The sequence below is a fragment of the Propithecus coquereli genome, unplaced genomic scaffold (assembly GCF_000956105.1).
Source record: "Propithecus coquereli isolate 6110/MARCELLA unplaced genomic scaffold, Pcoq_1.0 Scaffold91, whole genome shotgun sequence".
Lineage (NCBI taxonomy): Eukaryota > Metazoa > Chordata > Mammalia > Primates > Indriidae > Propithecus > Propithecus coquereli.
The window spans coordinates 5,406,211-5,428,364 of record NW_012155396.1 but is presented as its reverse complement, the minus strand read 5'-3'; the positions used below and the strand labels follow the sequence as shown (position 1 = coordinate 5,428,364).

Below are 22,154 nucleotides of genomic sequence, written 5' to 3'. Positions count from 1 at the left end.
TACAGAACCATCTCAGCTGTTTCTCTGTCCTAAAAATGAGGTAGAGACATGCTCCCCGGGAAGGGATGAGCCTCAATGTGGCCACCCAGCCCGCCGTGTGGAAGGAGAGGCAGACAAAAGGCTCAGCAGCAGCAAAATCCAGCAGCTGGCCCAGCACCTGGCACAGGGACACCGCCAGGACGCACCGCACGACTCCAGGGCACAGGTCGGAGAGGCGCAGGCCTGTGAACTCTGCAAACCCAGAGGACTCTGACTCACTCGGGAAGGAATGAGCTCCTTTGACGTTGGCCTCAGTGTGTGCGCGCACATATGGGTACATATAAATGCAGACAAAGCGGGGTCCTCGCCTAGTAGAGGTGGTCCCGCACGTGCTCCATGATGGTCCTCAGTCCCAGCCAGGTCTCCTCCGCGGTGGGGATGATCTGGCTGGCCGGCAGGAGGAAGCTGTAGTGCCCGGTATCTCTCAGCTCAAACGTGAATGCGTACTTGATGCCGTTGTCATATGCCCAGTCGGGGCTGCTCCCGCTGGCTGGATCTGTAAGTCAGAAGGGAAAACACTCTTGAAGCCCAATTCCCTGCAGGGTTAGATGGGAAGACACAGGACCTCTGCCTGCCTGGGGCTCCTTAAGATTCCAGAGTTCTTTCTGCAAGTCGCAGGGGTAGGATACAAAACATCATCTCAGGCCGTCCTGCACCGTGAGGGTCTGCACAGCCTCAAACCAAGAGATCTGAAATCCTTGTCCCCACCTTGTCGCTAACTCACTGTGTCCACTCCTATAGGTCACTCAAAACCAGTCCCTACAGAGAAAGAGTGTGGCAGGCAGCCTCCAAGATAGCCCCAATGATCCTTGTGTCCTAGAAGTCTCATGCTTGTGTGGTCCTCTCCTGCATTGAATAGGGCTGACCTCACTTGCGTAACTAATAGTATGTTGCAGAAATGAAGCTGTTGTGACCATCAAGGCCGGGTGGTAAAAGATATGGTGGCTTCCTTGCTCTCTCTTGGATGGCTCACTCTGGGAAAGCCAGCTGTCATGCTGTAAGGACACTCAAGCACTCCATACAGAAGTCCCTGTAGTGAAGGACTGAGGCCCCTGTCACTAATCAGCACCTACACTCCAGGCACCCGGGTGGGCTGCCCTGGAGCAGCGCCCCCGCCGACCCCCGGCCCAGGCAGGCCTTGGGCCGACTTCAGCCCTGGAAGACATCCTGACTGCAACCTCGTGCGAGATCACGAGCCAGAGTCACCCAGCTGTGCTGCTTTTGAATTCCTGCCCCACAGAAACCGTGTAAGAAAATAAATGTTTATTGTTTTAAGCTGCTAAGTTTTAGGATTTTTTTTCACGTCACAAGTGATAACAAATACACGGAGAGAAGGAAGCACAGCCCTTGGGACGTCCCTTTGCCAGAAGGCTGGAGAAAGGCAAGAGGCCTACTTATTGGCTTCTTTCCAGTCAAACTGGACCGGAGCAAAAACTGGCTGAGAGTGCAGAGCGTAGCAGCTATTATTTACTGAGCATCTGCTGTGAGCCAGTCATGACACTAGAAACTTTACATTTATGACCTCATAATCTTTAAGAACGCAGTGAGGTGGGTTTTATTGTTCATGTTTCACAGATGAGGAAATCCAGGCTCAGAATGGGTATTTTATCCTACCCAGGAAGCACAGGCAGAAAATGACAGAGCTGGGATTTGAACCCAGGTGCATCTGATGACAAAGCCCAGGCCCATTAGGTTATTAACATGCCTGTTAAATGGAAATATGGGTCCTTTTATTTTCCCATTGTTCCTGAGAGGGGAAGTTTGCCCTTGGCCCCCACACACGTCTTTAGCAACTATAAACAATGCTGTCATGAACATCCTTAATACACGCGCTGTATCCATGACTTAGATGAGCCCAAAGAACTTGTTTCTAAGCCCTTGGTGGAGCAGAATCAGTGAGGGGCAGGGAAAGGGATGCTAGAGGCAGTTTGCCTAAAAGCATACAAGCTACCACTGACAATCTGGCAGGAGAAAGGAGGCATAAAAACTTTGAAAAGCAGACATAAGAATTAAAGAAACAAAACAGGCTGGGACCATTTAGCAGAGGGATGGAACAAGTCCAATATGGTGGAGTAGGCCTTCAGGAGGTAATAACTGATGTTCACAAGACCACTCAATCACGAGGAAAGGGGCTTACATCTTTTCTACATGCTCTAAGAAGGCAGGAAAGTGCAAAATCCGTTTTAGAATTATTTTCGTCTAAAATGGTTAATCTAAGAAAAGGTTGAGCACTTGCAAGAACAAACGCCAACTATTTATGCAGCACATGCCAAAACCCAGGGGGGTAGATAGAGTGCTATTAATATTATACAAAAATTGATTGCCTTTTTGGAAAGCAAGGAGGATAGACAATTCTATAAAGAATACAGAAGATGGGCTCTCGAAAGAGGTAGGAAATTTTATGTCTCCTGGACAACCCTCAGGAGACTCTCCCTCCTCATCTGTTGGAGGAATCGGATGAGTATCTCTTGGTTTGGGCACAGCTCACACTGGGAGAAGAACACAGCTGATGTGGGAGGACATGACCATTATTTAAACTGGTGTTTGACTCAAGAGCCAGGACCCTGGTGACCCGCAGAGATCTCTGGAGAGGACCTCCTCAGAGGGTTCCTACCAAGTCTCTTTAAACTCTCTTTGGTCTCTGACTCAGCTCTGATTAATTAAGCGGAAGGTGGGGAAGTTCTGCTGATGTGTTCTCTGAAGAGTTTTCATTTAACAAGACTAATAACAATAAACCATGAATAATTAATGGATTGTTGCTGTAATTAGCAGCACAAACACCAACATCATGCTAACTGCTTTATGCAGCTCAGTGGCAGCTGAAACAGAGATGGGAGCTGTTAAGGTCACAGGCCAGAGGAGGGCTCGGGGTGGATGGAGAGTCTTCCTAGAAGAGGAGGTCTGGAAGGATAGTCGGGTGCGAGTGAATCAGGCAGGATAGGGGCGTGAGTTATAGTATGAAGCAGAAAGAAATATCAGCAAGTTTGCCAGGGTTCCAGGTGGCGGAGGGCTCAACTGTTGGAACACTATTAATAGAAGAGGCACTAGAGGGAAAAACAAGGGAATTACCTTTAAAAGAATCACAGTTGTGATTCCTGTATTTATACCGTCATGTGTTGCTTAACAAGGGGGATTTGTTCTGAGAAATGCATCCTTAGACGACTTTATGGTTGGATGAACATCATGGAGTGGACTTACATACACCTAGACTTACATACACCTACATGTCTAGGCTGTATGATATAGCCTATGTTCCTAGGCTACCTGTGCAGCATGTGACTGGGCTGAATACTGTGGGCAACTGCAACAGTGTTAAGTATTTGTGCATCTAAACATAGAAAAGGTACAATAAAAATATGATATTATAATCTTATGGGACCACTGTTGTACATGTGGTCTATTGACCAAAATGCCATTATACGGTGCACGACTGTATTTGTATTTCCCATTTACAACTGGAGTCTTGGAGTATTTTTTTTTTTTCCAACTGGAACATTTAAAGACAGACTCACAGAATAAGGAAAGTGGAAAGATCTCAGCAGCAATTGAGTGAATTGCTCAGATGGACCATTTCCGTGAAAAACCAGAACAAAAGTATTTCCTCAAAATGGGGCTGTGGGTAGTGAGCCTGAAGCCCAGGTTCAGGTCTGGGGCTTAGTAGATATCATGGCTAGATGCTAACCATCGTGGGAAGGACCCCCTAACCCAGCTGCCCCCTCAATATGCTCCAAGGCTAATTCATCTCCCCACCCCCACTCCCAGCACCATCCTTCTGCCAACCCAAAGACGGGTTTCCTCTGAAATTGGAATGATGGGCTTGAGCGATTTTTGATAAACTATGTCAGGATCTTTAATGCAAAATAGGGAAGACAAACTCTGCTGACAAGACTTAACTCATCTTGAGCACATGATAAATAGCTTGATGGCGGTGGTGATATTTAGGAAGGCGACTGCCTGCAACAGCTATCAGTGCACAGGCTTGGCATAAGTTCAGTCCATTACTCACCACAAAAACAATCACACAACAACATAGCAAGTCTAACTTGCAGTCCCCTCCTACCCCATTTCGAGGTTCCTCTCCAAGTGCTTTCTAAAGAACAAATAAATACAGAGAGTACTTACAGATGGTGGTGGCGGTGGGACCCACTTGGTACTCAGTGCCCAACAGGGAAGCCAGAGCCTTGGCCGCACGCCTGGCCACCACGTCCTGGGAAGGGAGAACCAGTGGAATGAGAAAGAATGGATCCGGAAGCCTGACGTTCCTCAGCTGCTCTGCACTGGGATGGTTTGGAAGGTTCTAGGCCCCTCCCTTGATTTCCCTCCTGGTCTCTTCTTTCCCATCTGCCCAGAGCCAAGGCATGACTGGGCACTGAGAGAGGTGATACGGTTCCTGCAACTCCTCCCGCCACATCCCCAGTTTGGGAAAAAAGGCAAAGAGGGAGTGGAGAAGCCTGTCGGTTCGCAGCACAGACTGGAGGGCTGGCACCTAAGCTCTCTGAGGGCCTGGACAGCTGCTCGCCAAGGCCCTGAGAGTCTAGGAAAGGCGCCACTGTCTTCACCCATTCCGAGGGAGGGGATGTGACATATGTGACCAGGAGGGAAGGCCAAGTATGTTCAAGAAAATACCCTCAAAGGGCTGAGTGTTCTAGAGTGGAGGGGAGACAAGACCACCATGCATGCTTGTGCCCTGCACAGAGTGTCTGGCCCGAGCGCCGGGGGCCAGGATCCAGTACACACCTAGACCTGAGCCTGCGAGAGGCTGCTTCTGCCTGGAGGATTATGGGCTGGCTGTGGCCTGGGCAGCGGGGTGCATTGAAGCAGACCAGCACAGAGGCAGTAGTCTATAGTTACCCCGCAGATGTGGCCCAGCTCCTGCCAGTGTGCCCCGAAGTGTCTCTCCACATTCTAGGGTGAGCCACCAGACGTGACACAGAGCACCCGTGGGCTGTGGCCTACGCCCTCTGTAAACTCTTCCTTAATTAGAGCCAGGAGCACCTCCCCTTGCCCACAGCAGTGCCAATCACAGTCCTTGGCAAGCAGTGGGTCCCCAACACACTTCGGTCAGAAGGATGAGAGAGGACAAAAGACAGGGTCAGGTGTGGTCCTGGGAGCTCACAGTAGGCACAGAAACAAGAGGCACTGTCTTCTTCCTGTCCCCAGCACATCCCAAAGGGCAGGGAGAGAAGACGGGGCCCTTAATGAAACCTGCCCAGGCCGCTGGACTTTCCCTACAAAGCTGTGGAACAACCGGGGCAGTGCCAGGGGCTGCAGCAGGGCCGGGGCTGGCGAAGTGGCAGCCTGTCACTCACCAGCTCGTCAGCATCTGGGGCCTTTTTGACCGTGTACCCATACGGGTACATCAGCAGCTGCGAGTAGCTGTGCAGGTCAATGAAGCATTTGAAATGCCCATGCTTTTGGATGAAATCTACCACCGATTTCACCTCCACTTCCGAATTGGCGTGGGGTCCATGGTACACTTCGGAGCAAGGGTTGTCACTGGCTCCCTTTCCTGTTGGGGACAGGGCAAGAAAACAGAAATGCAGGACACTCAACCCAGAGGAGGGGCTGAAGGCATTGGTGAGGGGCAGAACCTGGGGTGTGGGGACAGCAGGGAGGGCACGGAGAGGGAGGCTGAGGTGTTGATCTGCCACAGCTCAGGAGGAAAATCATTAGGATGCCTTTAAATGGACAACTGTATCATACCAGTAGCAGTTGTCATAAGTAATTAATGTCATACTTGAGAATGAGCTGTAATTAATAAGTGTTCTAGATAATTAATATGAATACCAATAAATAATGAAAATGCCTCCATTTATCCTGGTGTCAACTTATTCTCTCGGTTCAGATCTTAATGGCCAAGTGCTGCCAAAAATAATCTATTGTTGTGGCTAAAATCTCTCTATTATTTATTTGGCAGGTATTTAGAAATGTTGCCTTCTGTATTACTCTACAATATAGCTCCCTGAGGTGTCTGGGTGCGTGTGCGTGCATGCGTGTGCACGAGTGTGTCTGTGACTAAAACCACCCCAGTTGTGACACTATCTGGCTCAACTCTGATGGCCTAAGTTCCCACGTTGGTATCAGCTCCTTTCCCACAGTCATTATTTTACCCCAGTGGTTTTTCTGGTATTTCTATGCAAGTAAAAGGAGTGCATTCAAAACAAAACATCAGTTCAGCTGTGGAATAGTGAAAGAGCACTATCTGGATTTGGAATAGGAAGGTGGGTGTAGATTTGAACTCTTAGCAGCCATATGATCTTGAGATTGTCTCTGAGCTTCAATTGTCTCATTTCAGATAAGAAAATTCACCACGAGGTGAGAAGAGTAAGTACAATATATATGGGAAAGTACTTGGCACTTTTTTGAAGGATGGCTTTTTAACATCTGGAACTCAGAACCCAGGTCGCCCAATTCTCGTTCTCTTTCTGTGAAGCAAGCTGCTGAGGTTCATGTTTACACATCTAAGAGTAAACTGCGGGAGTTTAATTTTCACAGCACGATCTTGCCTATTTGGGTAACAGTGCTAATTGCTCTCTTCTGAGTTGCCAGGAGGAGTCCTTCTACCTGCTCATAACTAGCCCAGGCAGAGCTGGTATGGCCAGGGATAAGGAAGGGCCTTGGGTTTGTACGTGAAAGACAAAGTTGGTTTTAAAAATATTAGTGGTTTTTTTGCCAAGTAAACAGAAGTGGAAAAAAGAAAGAAAAAAAATATTAATGTCGATTATAATCTCAACGTAAAGATGCTTTGTGCCATCATTCTCTCAGGAGGACAGGAGTTACTGAATCATTCCCTTTCAAAATAATGAAGATAAAATTTGAAAAACAAAACAGGCCAGGTACAGTGGCTCACATCTGTAATCCTAGGACTCTGGGAGGCCGAGGTGGGAAGATCACTTAAGGTCAGGTGTTCAAGACCAGCCTGAGCAAGAGCAAGATCTCTTTGTCTCTACAAAAAATAGAAAAATTAGCCAGGCATGGTGGCACATGCCTGTAGTCCCAGCTACTTGGAAGGCTGAGGCAGGAGGATCACTTGAGCCCAGGAGTTTGAGGTTGTAGTGAGCTATGATGACATCACTGCACTCTAGCAGAGCGACAGAACGAGACTGTCTCAAAAAAAATTAAAAATTAAAAAAAGACAAAACATTGAGGCAGAGAGAGCATAAGGGATGCACCTCAGTCTCTCAGTGAATCAGCAATGGAAGCAGAGAGAAACTGGCCCCACTCCGGCCAGCGCAGAACACTGGTAGACCAGGTTATATATCATGGGGAGCAGGCTTTGCAAAGCATCTCCCCCTACCTACCTGCAAAACTAGCGTTCCAATTCCTATTCGCATCAGTGCCAATGCAGGGACTTCCAGGATTTAGGGACCGTGTCTTCCTCCAGAATCGGTTCTGAAAAAGCCACCAAGGAAGGAACAAACATCCAGAAGCAGGTCAGGGCACAGGAGAGGACTAAGACACCATGGGGGGCAGGCTGCTTGTGGCTCTGCCTGAAGGGTCCTCTGGGCTCCAGTCCTCACTGACCGAGCAGTGGCCTCTCCTCCCCCAGAGATAGGAGGGTTTTCCCTTCTGGCTCCAAAAGAGGGACTCCCTTAAAACACCCTGATGAGGAATTTATATGCTAGAACCAGTCTGATACCACCTGAACCCATCAAACAATTTTTGGTTTTGGCAGAAGTGGGACACATGGACACTATGTGCCTCAGTGATCATGGATGCAATTGCAAGCGTACAGCCTCTGTTTCATTCTTACCTAAAAACTTCACCTAAATCCAATCGAGTTCTAGATCTGACCATCGAGGAATAGAAAATACGGGGGGATAAGGGAACAGACTAAGTGGCACAACAAAGAAGCCATCAGCCAAATTCAGAATGTCAGACATTGCACAGGACAAATTATTTGGTTTCTCCAACAAATGAATGACATTTTTAAAAGGCGAGGGGTGGGTGCTGTTGCAGAACGAAAGAGACTACAGAGACACTGCACCAGATGCAGCGTGCAGACCTTGCTGGATCCTGACTTGAACAAATTGACTCTTAAAAGACATTTTTAAAACAATTGGGAGTGTTAGATGATATGAAAGAGCTTCTGTTAATTTTTTAAAGGAGATAGTAGTATCATGGGGTTTTGCTGTTTTTTTAATCATCACCTAGAGATGCATGCCAAAGTGGTTTTGGGTGAAATAACATGATGTCTGGGATTTGCTTAAAATATGTCAGGAAAAAAAATGTGTGGGAGAGAAAGTGATGAAAAAAAATTGGTAAAATGTTGATAATTGTTAAGACCCACGATAAAGAGTTCATTCAATTATTCTCGCTAAGAAAAAATATTCCCTGGTGATTCCTGGCTCTGAGAATGACTGGGAAATGAAACCCCAAGGGAGGTTATAACATGCACATTTGTGGAAGTTCTCTCCAAGCTTAGACAATTAGGTTCATGGCAAAGCAAGGAATCCAACAAAGTCTTAACTCCAAGCGCAGCCCATTTGGGATTACTCACTTTAGTTTGAGTGTACACGTATCCATCAGGATTGGCCACAGGCAGCAAGAAAATATCCATTCTCTCCAAGATGGAGGTGATAGCTGGATCCTTCCGGTAATCAGATACGATCTAAGCAGAGACAGCATGCTTGTCAGCTGCCCCACCACGGGCTGGGTCACTAGTCTAGGCCGCGTATCTTCCCGAGATGCCCAGCCAACTAGAACAGCATCCACCCTCAGGAGCCTCCCTGCCACCCTCAGAGGCTCAGCCCTCTGAAAAGCCCTTGGAGCCCTTCAAAACCTGGGGGGACAACAGCAACTGCAATGAGTCCTGAGGTGCCCCCTTTATTCATTGCAGGAGGAGGGGGATACACATCATACGTTTTTAGGAATTTGAACCCCCAGTGAAGGGATAGGGAAGATGTATCCCCCACATGTGCCACCCCTCCTCTCCTGGCATGGGCTTTATTAAAGTAGACTTTCTAGAAGGAGATGGAGACAGCATGAGATCCCCGAGGGCCTGTGGTGCCTCGCCTGAGTTTTGCTCCGTGGGTGGACTGCAGGTGAGGGTCTCAGGCCCACCTCTGCTGCTCGCTAGCTTGCTCACCCACCGTGAACACGTTCTTTGTCACTTAGCCAAGTGGGCTGGCCGAGGGGCTCTGACTGTTTGCTCCTGCAACCTGAGAAGCAGCCCCAACCCCAGCCTCTTGGGGCTGGGCAGAACGCCTTCCCACCTCATGCCCCGGGCCCAGCCACATGGGATGCTACAGGGGCACCCCGGGCCCACCAGAATTCTTGGCTAATACCAGGCGACATGACCTTCCTCGCCGTCCAGATCGCGGTGGCCTGCGAGATCCACTCTCGGGAATGAATGCCCGCGTTCAGCCAGATGGCCGGCCGCCGCTCGCCTTCCCCAGTGCTGAACTGCAGGAGGGAGGAGAGGCCAAAAAGTGACCCGCCTGCCCACATCCCCCTCACCTCTCCTCTCCCCAGCTCACTCCCATTCATTTAATTCATTTAAGATAATTCAGAGACCAAATGTTCCTGAGGGCACCATCTATTTATCGAGCTTATCCGTGACCAGGGAGCTTAATTGGTTGGCTGCGGGGCCAAGCTGCAGCCCTGGGCAGCCCGAACCTCTCCAGCACTCAGAGCAAATGGGAAGGGGAAACAATTGTTATTGTGGATTATAATGCCAGAGCGATTAGAGATAACATTATGTCTCTTTAAAGACCTCAAGTGGTATCCCAACAGAGAGAAACATAAGGTTCACGAACCAGGCTGCTCCAGTTGATGCAATAAATGAATTCGGTTTTAAATTAGGAAGAAGGGAGGTGCACTATAGCTCTTTGTAAATGGCAGTAATGAATTCTGGCTCCTGCCTTTGCCATAGTGTTGGGCCCCTTGGGTCAGAGCTTGGTGCTTAATGAAGCCAGGGTCTCCATCAGATTGGCAAATAATCTAAATGTAATTAATTTTAGAGCAACCAGCTCAGTGGCAGGTCTCCCCTCCCGCTGGTAATTTGCCCGGTACTATAAACCTGAGCTCTTCGGGGCTTATATGAAGCTAAAGGTTTGGCAAATTCTTAGTACCATCAGTTATTCCGTGGTTTATATGCCCAAATTCCTCTTTATTCATTCGCCTGATTTATGTAATGTATGTCAATTGTCATAGTTCTCTACCTCCTTTGCCAATATAGACCTGAATCTGTTAGAAATATCTGGAAATGCCCTAGCCCTCTGGGAGGCCGAGGCGGGTGGATCGTTTGAGCTCAGGAGTTCGAGACCAGCCTGAGCAAGAGCGAGACCCCGTCTCTACCAAAAATAGACAGAAATTAATCGGACAGCTAAAAATATATAGACAAAAAAAAAATTAGCCGGGCATGGTGGCACATGTCTGTAGTCCCAGCTACTCAGGAGGCTGAGGCAGTAGGATCGCTTGAGCCCAGGAGCTTGAGGTTGCTGTGAGCTAGGCTGATGCCATGGCACTCAAGCAAGGGCAACAGAGTGAGACTCTGTCTCAAAAAAAAAAAAAAAAAAAAGAAAGAAATACCTGGAAATGAGGCTTTGTGTAGCTAAGGATCAGAGGCTGGGCTTAAAATTACATCGACCCTAAAATTGGCTTCCTAGGATGCTTTTCCATTAAAGTACCCCTAAAAGCGGAAGTCCGTGGGCCTATCCCAGCTTGTCCTGCTATTTACAGAAGGTGACGATGAAGACAAAAGACCATCTGAGAACTTTCTGGAATACCAATCACCTTCCCTCTCCGAACCTTTTAGTCAAAACTTGGAATGGGATGTGCTCCTTCTAACTCCCCCCACATTAGGCAGAAGCAGGGGACTCTGTCAGACTAAGTTCTAGCCCAGGTACAATGTGTCTGACTTCACTTCCTCCCTGAAGTCACGGAGTCTAAACAGCTGCCTCCTTCAGAAGCGTGAGACCTGGGTCCTAGATATGGGGACCCAGAAGCCTGAGTCCAATCAGGACCCTTCCAAGTGCATGGGCCTCACCTTCAGAACATATATCGGCCGGTTTTCAAATGAATGTCCAATCCTCACCCTGCTTGCCAGGTCAGGAAAATCTGCGGCGATGCTGTCCATCTCGTGGTAAATCTGAAGCATGAAAAGGTGAACCCAGGGGCATTTTTAGAATTTGTTTAGCATTGGCTGGATCTCTGTGAACTTAACCTTGTTGTTCTAGCATTGGCTGGATCTCTGTGAACTTAACCTTGTTGGTCTTAATGATTTCTTCTGGGCCCCTAACCTCAGGGTTAACCATATTGTTGGCACAGAACGCTTATTATGAGGAACTGCCTGAACAGTTTTTCTACAGTTTTCTAGAGAATAGCACATTTTATTTGTGCACAAAATTAAAGTCCACTAAACTATAGTAGAGAGACTTTTGCAGATATTGCTGCAACAGTTCAGCCCCTTGTGCCATACTGGACTAGACAGTCAGCAACAGCCCCGGTTAGCCCAGGCTTTTGAAAGCAATGCTCTCCAAACCCCTGTGGTCACTTTCTCCATCAGCAAAAAAAAAAAAATTAGCATGAAATATATATATATATACACACACACACACACACACACACACACACATACGCATACACACACTACCATACATATATTACGTAAGTTATTTTAAAAGAGTTGCATTAATAATAAACATAAATATGTGTCAAAATCTACAGACAAGTTGTAATGGTTTCTTCCTCTGTCCCAGTGGACTATCTTCCTTACACCCTGAGATACAGGCACCCCACGATAGAGATGATTTCTCTAAAGGCCTTGTGAGAGCAAGTGAAGGACTGTAAACAGTGGCTATGAATATTCCCGTTTGCTTTCAGAAAAAACAAAACAGTTTGATTTAAATAAAAGGTATCCATCTCAGTTGCTCAAACCATTTGAGGGCCAACAGAAGAAAATAAACAAATTTATCTCTTTAGTCCTTAAGATTGGAAGAAGGAGCTAGACAGAGGAGGAAAGTGTGTAATCAATATAGAACAAAATCAGGCTTCAGGGTTTCTCAGACTTACAGTCAATACAGCAGATGGAACAGAGGCCAGAAACCACCCCAAACACACAGGCAAACCAGATAAAATACAAGGAAAATGATTCACAGCCAAGTTTAAAAGCCAAAAAAGGCGAAATTGTAGATGCCAGAAATGAAGATGGAACTAACCACCCGGTGGAGGAGATGAAACCACAGGACCACACATCTGCCTTAGGTGCTGCAGGTTTACGCAAACCAGACAGAGGAGGAACAGAGGGCGTGGACCCAGCATGGGGCAAGGACCTGGAACTTTGAGAGCTGGGAATTGGCAATTTTGGCCACAAAAGGGCCCGGAAACTCCACCCACTAATCCTAGAGAGTGGAGAAAAAGCAGGATGGCCACCCTGAGCCATGAGGACAAAGAGAGTCACCCAGGAAAAGTTAAGTCACCAAGCTGTGTCCAGACGTGGGGTGCAAATTCACACTGCCAACCACCAGCATGACATGCACAAAGGATCTGGAACCAGAAACCCTGGCAGAGACAAACATGAAATTCCTACTAGAGACCTAAAAAAGCCTAAGTGGTTGTAGGATATGAGCTCTTAAAAGCTGTCTTTAGAAAAAACTGAAAATGATCAAGCTGGGAGAGAGACAGCTGCCCATCCACAGCAAAAGGCTTCACGGAGAGCAAGAGACAGCTGCGAGCCAGACTGCAAAGGGCACCTACAGCCAGAGAAACCAGAGGTGAGTGGATGAGAAAGTGAGGCTCCAGCAGCCAGCAGGTGAGGGGGTGGCCCCTCCAGGGTTGTGGGTGACATTTGCAACTGGTTAGCTCAGCTGGGGATGGCTCCATGTTAATGGGGCTGATGTCATGGGCTCTATCTCTGTGTGGGCCCTGAGCTCTGCTTTTGTCCCTGGCCCGAGACTGAACTCCTAACTTTATCCAGCTGTTTTGCAGATGTATGTCATTGGTCACAAGAAGGATCAAGGGGCAATGTGGTTGGAAGTGTACACAGTAAACAAAGCTACCGACAGTCATGGGAAAGAAGTGAAATAGTTGGCCAACCTTTGAAATAATCCCTTGTCAAGAAGAAAAACAACTTAAAGTATGTGCCTCATGAAAAGCATGCCAGGAACACCGCATTTGCATGTGAAGAACAACATGTATTAAGGTATATGAGGGCAGGTGAATACCAGTTTAGATTTGGTGGTGTGTTCCTGAGCTAGTAGAGTTTGCAGACTAATGAAGAAGGCACCGAGGGACATAAGAGAACTGCATCATGCACAATGCAGGCCTTTCTCTAGTCCCTCTTGATCTCTTAGGTTCCAGGATCCTAGGAAATTATTCTGCTCCAAATTTTTCCTCCGAAGGTCTGGCTTACCTTGAAAGTCAGTCATCTATATAAAGTGGTTTCTAACTAAACATAGCACCAAAATGCATAATGGAACAAATATACATTATACATAATCACGATAAATGAATGCAAATATTTGGTTAACCTTGGAAATAACCACTTGTCTACTTGCTTGGAATAAGTAACATTTTATTCTGGGTGAATAAAATAGAGGGATTATGGTACAGTAGAAGAAGGTTGAATTACAAGGACTGAAATGATTGCAATTATTTCATGGTTTTCTCGAAGGGGTCGCTCAAGGAAAGAAGGATGGATGTGGGAGAAAATACCCAGTGTGTGTTTCGCTATGCTGTTAGGTATTGGTGGAGTTAAACAACCCAAGATAGGAATTGAAGTGTACACATTTTAGCCCCTCAGTGAAGTGGTAGTGTGGTGAAGGCTGATACCTTCCGGAAGGAAGGAAAGAGGTTACAAAATTCAGGAGGCAGAGAACTTTGATCTTAACCCGTTCTGAAACACTTACAGCTTCCAGAGAATGGTAAGCTCCATAGTTGAAGTTATTGCCACTCCGTTCTTGCCCTTCATTGTGTTGCATTTCTTCATCTTCATTATCTAAAAGGGCCTAAAACAGACAGAGCAATGTTGTGAAGTGATGCACTAGAGATGTAGGTTCGCGGGGGTTTTTTTGCCGTGTTTGGTATATGGGCCAGCCAAGATGGCAGCACCCTCACCATGTCAAGCAGCGCAAACGTCAAGGTTTAAAAGGGGGTCAGATTTCTTTCATATCTTTATAAAATTTTACTTCTCGGTGCCCAATTTACATCACCCCATTGAAAACCCACTTACTCCCTGGAAGCAGCATCTGTGCTATTTGGCTATTCTAGAGTATGAATTCTCTAGACAGCAGCCTGCATCTGGTATCCAGTGCCTCTGAAACACACAGCTTGGGAAATGATACAGAAACAAAGAAATTCTTACAACCACTCATACTTTGAAGGTTCCTGGCAGATGTCTGTGACATGTGAAGATGATTAATAAGCTCACAGCTGCTCATGCCATCAGGAAACTCCCAGGCCAAATCACCAATTAGTCCATAACCCACCTCAGTGGAGGAGAGAGCATGAGCCTGACACTGTCCTGATGTTCAGGTCCAGGTCGTGAGGCTGGACGATGATGTTCCCTCTGCTGGGGGACATTGGTGACATTCTCCCTTTCTCAAAGGGTGCCTCTCTGGCTGGTCTCCATCCCGCCCCGCCAAATCTGCTCTTGCCTCCTGACTTCGAAGGAGAAAAGGGAGAGGGACTTATTACTTAATGGTACATCTACGATGTGCCAGGCACCGTTAGACACTTTACATACATTTAATCACTGAATCTTCTCAATACATCCCATGACATAGGTATCACTATTACCATTCTACAGATGAGGAAACGGAGATTCAAGAGGTTGATAGCTTGTGCAGAGATATAGCACACAGCACTAGTAGTTAGAAAAATCAGGATTTGGATCCAGATCCATGTGGTTCCCTGACCCACGTGTGCCCTTTCCCGCTATGTGTTGTTCCTCTAACAAGTTCTGCACTTTACTTCCAGGTGCCTCAATTTCTTCATCTATGATATTGAAAAGATAAGACCAGAACATGAAAATCTCTCCAGCCCACTCTGGACTCGCTGCTTGGTCCTACTCGACACCAGCGAGGGGGCGAGGCCTACCCACCTGTAAGTTTTCAATTGTCACTGAGTATTCCAGGCCCTGGGATGCCAGGAAGGATTTGACTAGCTGCAGACTGACAGACGGGACCAGGACATCCACAGGCCGACCGAAGGTAGAGGGAGATTGCCAGACATTGAGCTGAAGGGAACAGAAGTAAAACCAGGTTAAAGGACGGTTCAGGTAAAAGGGACAATGAGCTCATTCTTCTAGAACACTGCCAAAAGCTAAGGTGATCCCTGAGGGGCTGGGCTCTGGCCAAGGGCAAAGTTTGCCTATTTCACCAACTGTGTCCGGTCAAACCTGTCCGGCAAGCAGCATCTGGCAGAGTCCCGGAAGGAATAAGTCAAAGGCAGCTGGAAGGAGGGAGCCTGCTGCTCACACTCCCCACCTCCCAGGACAGCACTGCTGTGATCTACAGCGCCGCTTCTCCCCTAGCAACCCGCCCAATTGTGTAAATGGTAGGTCAGCTAATACAGGATTATACCCAGAGAATCTCCGAGAATAAAAATAATAACGCGGGTAGTACAAGAATCTTCTCCCACCAAAATTAGAAAACATTCAAGAGGACTAAGAAAAACCAGGTACCTTAAAGTTATCCGAATTCACTAGCTGACTCAGTTTGCTGATCTCGTCTCCATTTCTGACATTAATCCTAAAAACTTGGTCCCTGGAGAAGAAGAAAAAAAAAAAAAAGGCAAAAGATCACGGTGAGCTTTCAGCTGGCATATAAACCCCAAGCCCACTATCCCAGACGTAACTGGGCCGAAAGGGAGGAAATGGTCTAGTCTTTGGTTATAATGTATAGCCATTAAAAATAAGACTACGTGGCAAATATGAAAAAGTGCTTATGGTATAACTTTAAGGGAAATACTAAGTAAAAGAGCAGGACACAAAATTGTATGTATGCCATGATTACAAGTATGGAAAAAGCAGATGCATTGGAAGAAAAACAGACAACGGAAATGTACCAAATGCTGACAGCCCTTATGTTCGGGTCGTGGGATTATGGATGACTTACTTTTTTTTCCCCTTGTATCTGTTTTCTGTAATGTGGTCATATTACTTTATAATGAAAAACATATATATTTCACAAGAAGGAATGTTCCTGAGTTACACGCAAAGCTAACTCAAGACATAAAGAAGCACTTCTTCACTGTCAGGGGTAAGTCCCGAAATGCTGGCGGAACCTCCATGCTGGGAAGAGCTGGGAAAGGGACCCGTATCTGTGTCCTAAGACGGATAGCTGTTGTCCTCTTAGGAAAGAAGGGAGAGGCTGGGCGCTCTCAAAATCCCTCCCGGCTCCAGAACCCCAGACAAGCACACGTTACGGTGGGAATTGAACATGGCCCAGGGTGCCGAAGCTGAACTTGGGAATCCAATCCTCTCCACGGTCAAAGAGGGGCCCTCCCAGGGTCCAAAAGGGCCCACCAGTCCCAGTCCCCTTGTCGTTTGTCCTGCACTTGCTTCATGTACATCACTGGACTTCTGCAGCAGCTCAGGGGTGGGTGCCCCCAAAGTCCTGTGTGTGGGTGGGAGAGAGCGGGCCTGAAAAGCTGCCTTTGTGCTCTCATCTGGCTGAGGGAGCCAGGGGAGCCATTAGACCGTTGCTAGGTGACAGCCCAAATGAATCCGCACTCGACGCTGTCACATGCGTCATCCCTTTGACATCAGTGAATGCGAGGAGAGCTGCCGTGGGCTGAAGGACCTGTTGACAGAACGAATGGCTCTGTCACAGGAAGCTAAACGTGCAGCCTCACGTGGCAGCTCCTCATCAGAAAACCAGTTCCATCCGGATGGACCATCAGAGTTTCACCAGGTTCTGGAAAGTTCTGGGGGCTCTCCAGGGGGTCTAGGCCAGCCCCCAAGGAGGCAAGGTCCACTGCAGAGCTGCTCCTGCTGCAGGAGGCCCATCTGGAGGAGATGCCAGTGCTAAAGGTTGACTTTCTCCCAACCCACTTGGTCCCCACAGGGTCCCAGAGGTGGGCAAGTAACTGCATCCCATGAGAGCTGGTGAGGGCCTAGAGGAGAAGCCACGGGCTGGGCAGGTGTCAGTCTGAACCCAATAGGTTTGCCAAGAGTTGGACTGCAGCCCTGGGAAGACAGAGAGTCAAACCGCCATTTCCCTAACCCAGGCAAGCAGCCTTGCAGAAAAGGGACAGGTTCCAAACAGAAGGGAAACCCTTACTCCTGGCTGAGGACCAGGACCTGTCTGCTGAACCCATGCTCTGTCATAACCTACCCCCAACACTCCAGAAAAAGAGGCATCTTAAAAATGGGTGTTCTAGAAAGAGCCTGTGTGTTGACATCTCTTTTGGCAAGAGGAGGCATTTGTAAAATACAGCACTGGCTAGAGCTATCACAACAAAGGAGGGGATGGAGAAGGAACAGGAAGAGAAATAAAAGAAGACCTATGGCCATGCCACCCTGAACGTGCCCATCTCGTCTGATCTGGGAAGCTGAGCAGGGTCTTAGTTAGTATTTGGATGGGAGACTGCCTGGGAACACTGGTCGCTATAGGCTTATTTTTTTAAAAAATAAAAATTTTAAAAAGAAAAAAAGAGGGACATAAGAATAAGAAGCTCTTTCGAATATGAAAATCTCATTAAGCATTCACCCAGCATGTACATTTTACTTTTTCCAAAGTGGTGACTTCAGCTCAGGAGTTTGAGACCAGCCTAAGCAAAAATGAGACCCCATCTCTACTAAAAATAGAAAAAATTAGCCAGGCGTGGTGACGCACGCCTGTAGTCCCAGCTACTGGGGTGGGGGTGGAGGGCTGAGGCAGAAGCATCACTTGAGCCCAGGAGTTTGAGGTTGCTGTGAGCTAGGCTGACGCCAAAGCACTTTAGCCCCGGCAAAAGAGAGAGCGACTATCTCAAAACAAAACAAAAAAAACAAAGAGGTGACTTCACAATAGAACTTGTGCAGTCTCCTGGGCAAAGCCCACAAGAACGGAATACAGTGACTCAGACTGGCTCTGATGATGAATAAATCCATAGCCCATTTCATCATGCTCTAATCAGCCAAGCTACAGAGGTTAAAGAAACATCTGTAGTGTGCTGAGTGGCAGGGAGGAAGGCCTGGTGTCCAGTGGAGCCCACCCCCATCTCTCTCTCCTGCACCTCTCCCCTTCTCTCCGCCCCTCAGCCCCAGCCCCACAGACATCCCAAATTCACTGTGTACTTTTTTTTTTAATAGAACTCATTCAAGTATGTATTTATTTAGCAGTATACTAACAGAAGTTCAATACTTTTTCTTTTCATTCTGGACCACAAAGATCCTAGTTTGGTAATAAATTAGATTTAATTATTGAGTACTGGCCGGGTACGATGGCTAATGCCTGTAATCCCAGCACTTTGGGAAGCCAAGGGAGGAGAATCACTTAAGGCCAGGAGTTCGAGACCAGTCTGAGCAACATAGTGAGACCCTGTTTCTGAAAAAAAAAAAGAAAAAAGTTAGCTGGGTGCAGTGGCATGCCCGTAGTCCCAGGTACTTAGGAGGATGAGGTAGGAGGATTGCCCCAGCCCAGGAGTTTGAGGCTACAGTGAGCTATGATCATGCCTCACTGTGTACTTTTGCCCTTGCATGCCTTTGCACATGTTTCCTCTGCTTGCAGTCCCAGTCCTTTGCCCCCTCTGTCTGGCAATCTCCCACCAAGTCTTTAGAACCAACTCCTATCACCCAAGAAGCTTTCCCTAATTAGAGGAGGCAAAGCTAGCTGCAGTGTTCAGAGACTGCTGAAAATCGGCAGTGAGGGTAGGGGCTAGCATTATCCTTGTGAACATGAGCCCAGGAACCCCTGAAAGCAGGGAAGCATTTGTGGGGTGCCATGCAAAGGGCCGCCTTTTTCTTGCCCTCACTGTCCTTGTCTCCATTTGGGAAATGCCCTCTCCGGGTCATGAGAGGATAGATGGTTGAGTACATCCTATCTGTGCTATCTGGAAACTCATTCAAAGACCTTGAGCTCTTTCTGAAGATGGAAGATTGACCTGGGAGGGGAGACATGTTGGGATTTGCAGGTGGCCGCGTCTACCACTCCTGCTCCACACGGGTGTTTCTGCACCTCCTCTTTACTCTGGCCCTCTTCGGTTGCCAGTGCTGTCCAACTGCCGCCACTACAATCACTGCTGACCCCTCTCCGTCACCCTCACACTTGTCCTGTGTTCTGGACGGTCAATAATCACCTTAGTGACTGAGCTTCTACCCCTCCCCCCTTTTCCATGCCTGTAGCCACATGCCTGTTCTTGGTGCCTTTCTCACCTGCCTCCCCAGCCAGGCTTAGCAGCCACCATGAAGAGTATTAAGAGATGGTTTCATGGGACTCACAGATGCCTGCCGGCTTCTGCTGATGCTGCAGCCAGTTATCCAACTACTTCCTGTTCTCTGCCTGCCCAGCATCTCCAGGCATCCGGGCCGTCATCTCATCCTTAAGATGTCTGAAGACCAAGGCAGAAGACACCAGTAGAGCAGGAGAGACTGGGGAGGTGGGTGAGGCAGGTGGAAGGAAGGGAGACTGGGAGACAGGGAGAAACCATCATCCTCATCTTCATCAGCCAGTCTGGGTCCTGGCTTCCCAACCAGTTGAATGCTCAGAGGCCAACTTCCCTCGCTGTCAATATTCCCCGAGCTGGGTGCCTGGGATATGTCTACAGACCCTGGGAAGGATTCCGCCATCCTTACTGGGTTCCCTGCTATGGGATGAGAACAGATTTTGGGGCGAGGATGACACTATTGGCTAAAACCATCTGCAGTCAGCTCAGGCACACAGCCCTTTCTGTGCAAACTTCCTGCGGTGAGCACTGCAGGGCCCAGCCCCGCTGTCTCAGCCCAGGTGCCCACCCCATGATAAGAGAGGTCTGTATCCTGAGAACTAGAGATTTTTCGGCCACACGAATAGCTGCAGTGAGAGCCTGACATTTCCATGCATCAGCAAGTGTAGTTATTACATACCTCCTGCCGAGCTGCCTGTGGAAAAACCTCCTTCCCTGGCCACCTGCTACGCCTAACCTCTCTGAGCTATTCGGCAGCAGAGACACAGGTGTGAACAGGAGTCATCACCATAAAAATTACTCAATCTCATATAAGTAATTACTCCAATAAATAACCCCAAAGTTCCTTTAGCCAGGTAGTATAATAAATAGAGAGTAAACTAACAGATAGAGATAGATCTGGGAGATAGAGGATTCTGTTTGGAGACTAACTTATGTAATAGCAAGAGGGTATCAGTTTTGCATTCAGAGTTCCAGCTCCCCTGCTTACCAGCTAAGTGGCCTTGGCATGTTCCTTAACCTTTCTAAGGCGTATTTTTTTTCAGGTTTAAATTCAGGAAAATAACAGCCTTGCCTGGCAAAGTTGTTGTGTGATCCAAAAGATAATGCACATGAAAGCTCTTTGTAAATGGCAAAGCATTATTCAGTAATGAGCTATTATAATTCACTCTTCTAGCAGGACGCTGTGGCATCCCTTTCATGTCTCCTGTTCCCCAAATGTCCTCTCCTTTGCAAGCTTCAAAGCATTCTGTGTGTAATATGTGCGCATGTGCGAGCGCACACACATACAAAATGTACAGGTGTGTGTCCCTGCATGATAATTTTCATAGCTGTGGCTAGGCAAGACCTATTTAACCTTCATGTCCCAGAACCCACTGACAAAATACCAGCTCTGCAAAGCCTTTGCCATTAACAGAGAGGTGAAACCAAAAATCCCGAGACCCAGGTTTTCCCTTTAAGCATGGCAGAAATTAGAAACAATTTCTGGTACCTCTTAGTAATTAATTAATGTAGGAGTAAGAAAGTAGGAGATGCCTGGGACTGACCTTACAAATAAGAACTAGGAAGAAAAAGAATTGGCAGGAGATTAAGATGCTGAAGAAGGACTGTGGCAACCTTCAGTCCTGATTTCACAGATGAAATCGGGCGTCCTGGATGACAGGGGGCACAAGAGCCCGGGTCTCCTTCCACCAGGACCGTCCCACTTGAGCTATAATCAGCCACTCATTTTCAATTCCATTTGACTCTCGTATTTCTGAAATAACCTAATAATAATAATAATAATAAGTCTAAAAGTAACTTACCCAAAAAATTTTTCTCGGCCACAGATGCTGGTCCCAATAAGGGCCCCAAAGAACAGTATCCACCGCATGTCCCAAGGGTGTCAGTCATATAGTGGCTGAGTCAAGCTGTATTTATAAGGTGTCTGAGCAGACTCATGTCCTCAAAAATGATAATGTGGTTCCCAAGCACCCTTGCAACTCTGACGGGGTGACAGGCCAGTCCCTACCGATGCCTCCTCCATTCCTTTCAAGTGATAAAGGCTGAGCCTCTCAATTTACAAGGTCAGGAACTTGTTCCACAGGATGGAAAAGTCTGTGCCAAAGGTACCACATTGCTCATCACTTGGCATTTAAATAGTGTTTTTTGAGTGAATAAGAAAGTCCCATGGTGCTAGGTGGAATTTATACTGATAGGAGAGGCCAGATCATAAACCTGGCATTAAGTTACCTCTGGAGTAATAAAACAGTGAAGACTATCAAAGCAACCCTAAGTCAGCTCCAAGGCCACACACTCGATGGGCCCTGCCAGAGAATTTCACCAGTGTGGGTCATAATGACGGGAGTTTGTGGCCTCTTTTACGTATCTGAGGCCTAATTCTTATGACTCCACTAAGAAAATAGAAATATATCAGGCAAATGGTATAGGAAGGACATGTTAGCCTGAATGAATTATCAGTGCTCCTTGGGGTCTGAACTGCAGGCAGTCTTAGTGGTATTATTAACAAGACTTTCTTACATCTGCTAGACTCTGAGCCGGATGTCTGTTCCACCAAGTCACAGCTGAATAAATGAAAGAAATTCATGATCTCCAGGACTTCTCCAGGGGCTCTGGGGCTTTCAGTCTACCCTGGGAGCCCCAATTCCCACAAGCCTTCCCTATCCCACCTTGCCTACAGTCTACACTCTTTCCAAGAGGAGTGTACACAACCAGGGTCATTATTGGCAGTGTTAAATAAAACTTATTCTGACACTTGTTAAAACAGTAAGGAAGACGTTAATTAGATGATTGCAATACAGGCCATG

General features: G+C 47.4%; 1 protein-coding gene across 2 annotated transcripts; it reads right to left on the bottom strand.

Moving 5' to 3' along the window:
- CPA4 (carboxypeptidase A4) lies at window positions 1–21,267 on the bottom strand. Of its 2 annotated transcripts, XM_012664744.1 has the most exons (11): window positions 21,153–21,267; window positions 15,665–15,746; window positions 15,083–15,217; window positions 13,890–13,988; window positions 11,030–11,131; window positions 9,340–9,444; window positions 8,540–8,650; window positions 7,341–7,431; window positions 5,349–5,548; window positions 4,162–4,246; window positions 1–535 (listed from the first exon to the last, which is right to left on the bottom strand). In XM_012664744.1, exons 1-11 carry the CDS (start codon window positions 21,218–21,220, stop codon window positions 348–350), a joined length of 1,266 nt encoding a protein of 421 aa, XP_012520198.1. In that variant the 5' UTR covers window positions 21,221–21,267; the 3' UTR covers window positions 1–347. The 2 variants fall into 2 exon arrangements, with proteins under 2 accessions (XP_012520198.1, XP_012520199.1); XM_012664745.1 differs by lacking the exon at window positions 13,890–13,988 and having other exon boundaries at window positions 196–535; window positions 21,153–21,240.
- Between the last annotated feature and the right edge of the window lie 887 nt (window positions 21,268–22,154).

Coding starts and splice junctions, on each gene's coding strand:
- CPA4 (XM_012664744.1), bottom strand. CDS start 21,220: ATGCGGTGGATACTGTTCTTTGGGGCCCTTATTGGGACCAGCATCTGT. Junction 8,651..9,339: donor CGATCTGGACGGCGAGGAAG/GTCATGTCGCCT, acceptor GTCTCTGCTTAG/ATCGTATCTGATTACCGGAA. Junction 7,432..8,539: donor ACGTGTACACTCAAACTAAA/GTGAGTAATCCC, acceptor TGGCTTTTTCAG/AACCGATTCTGGAGGAAGAC.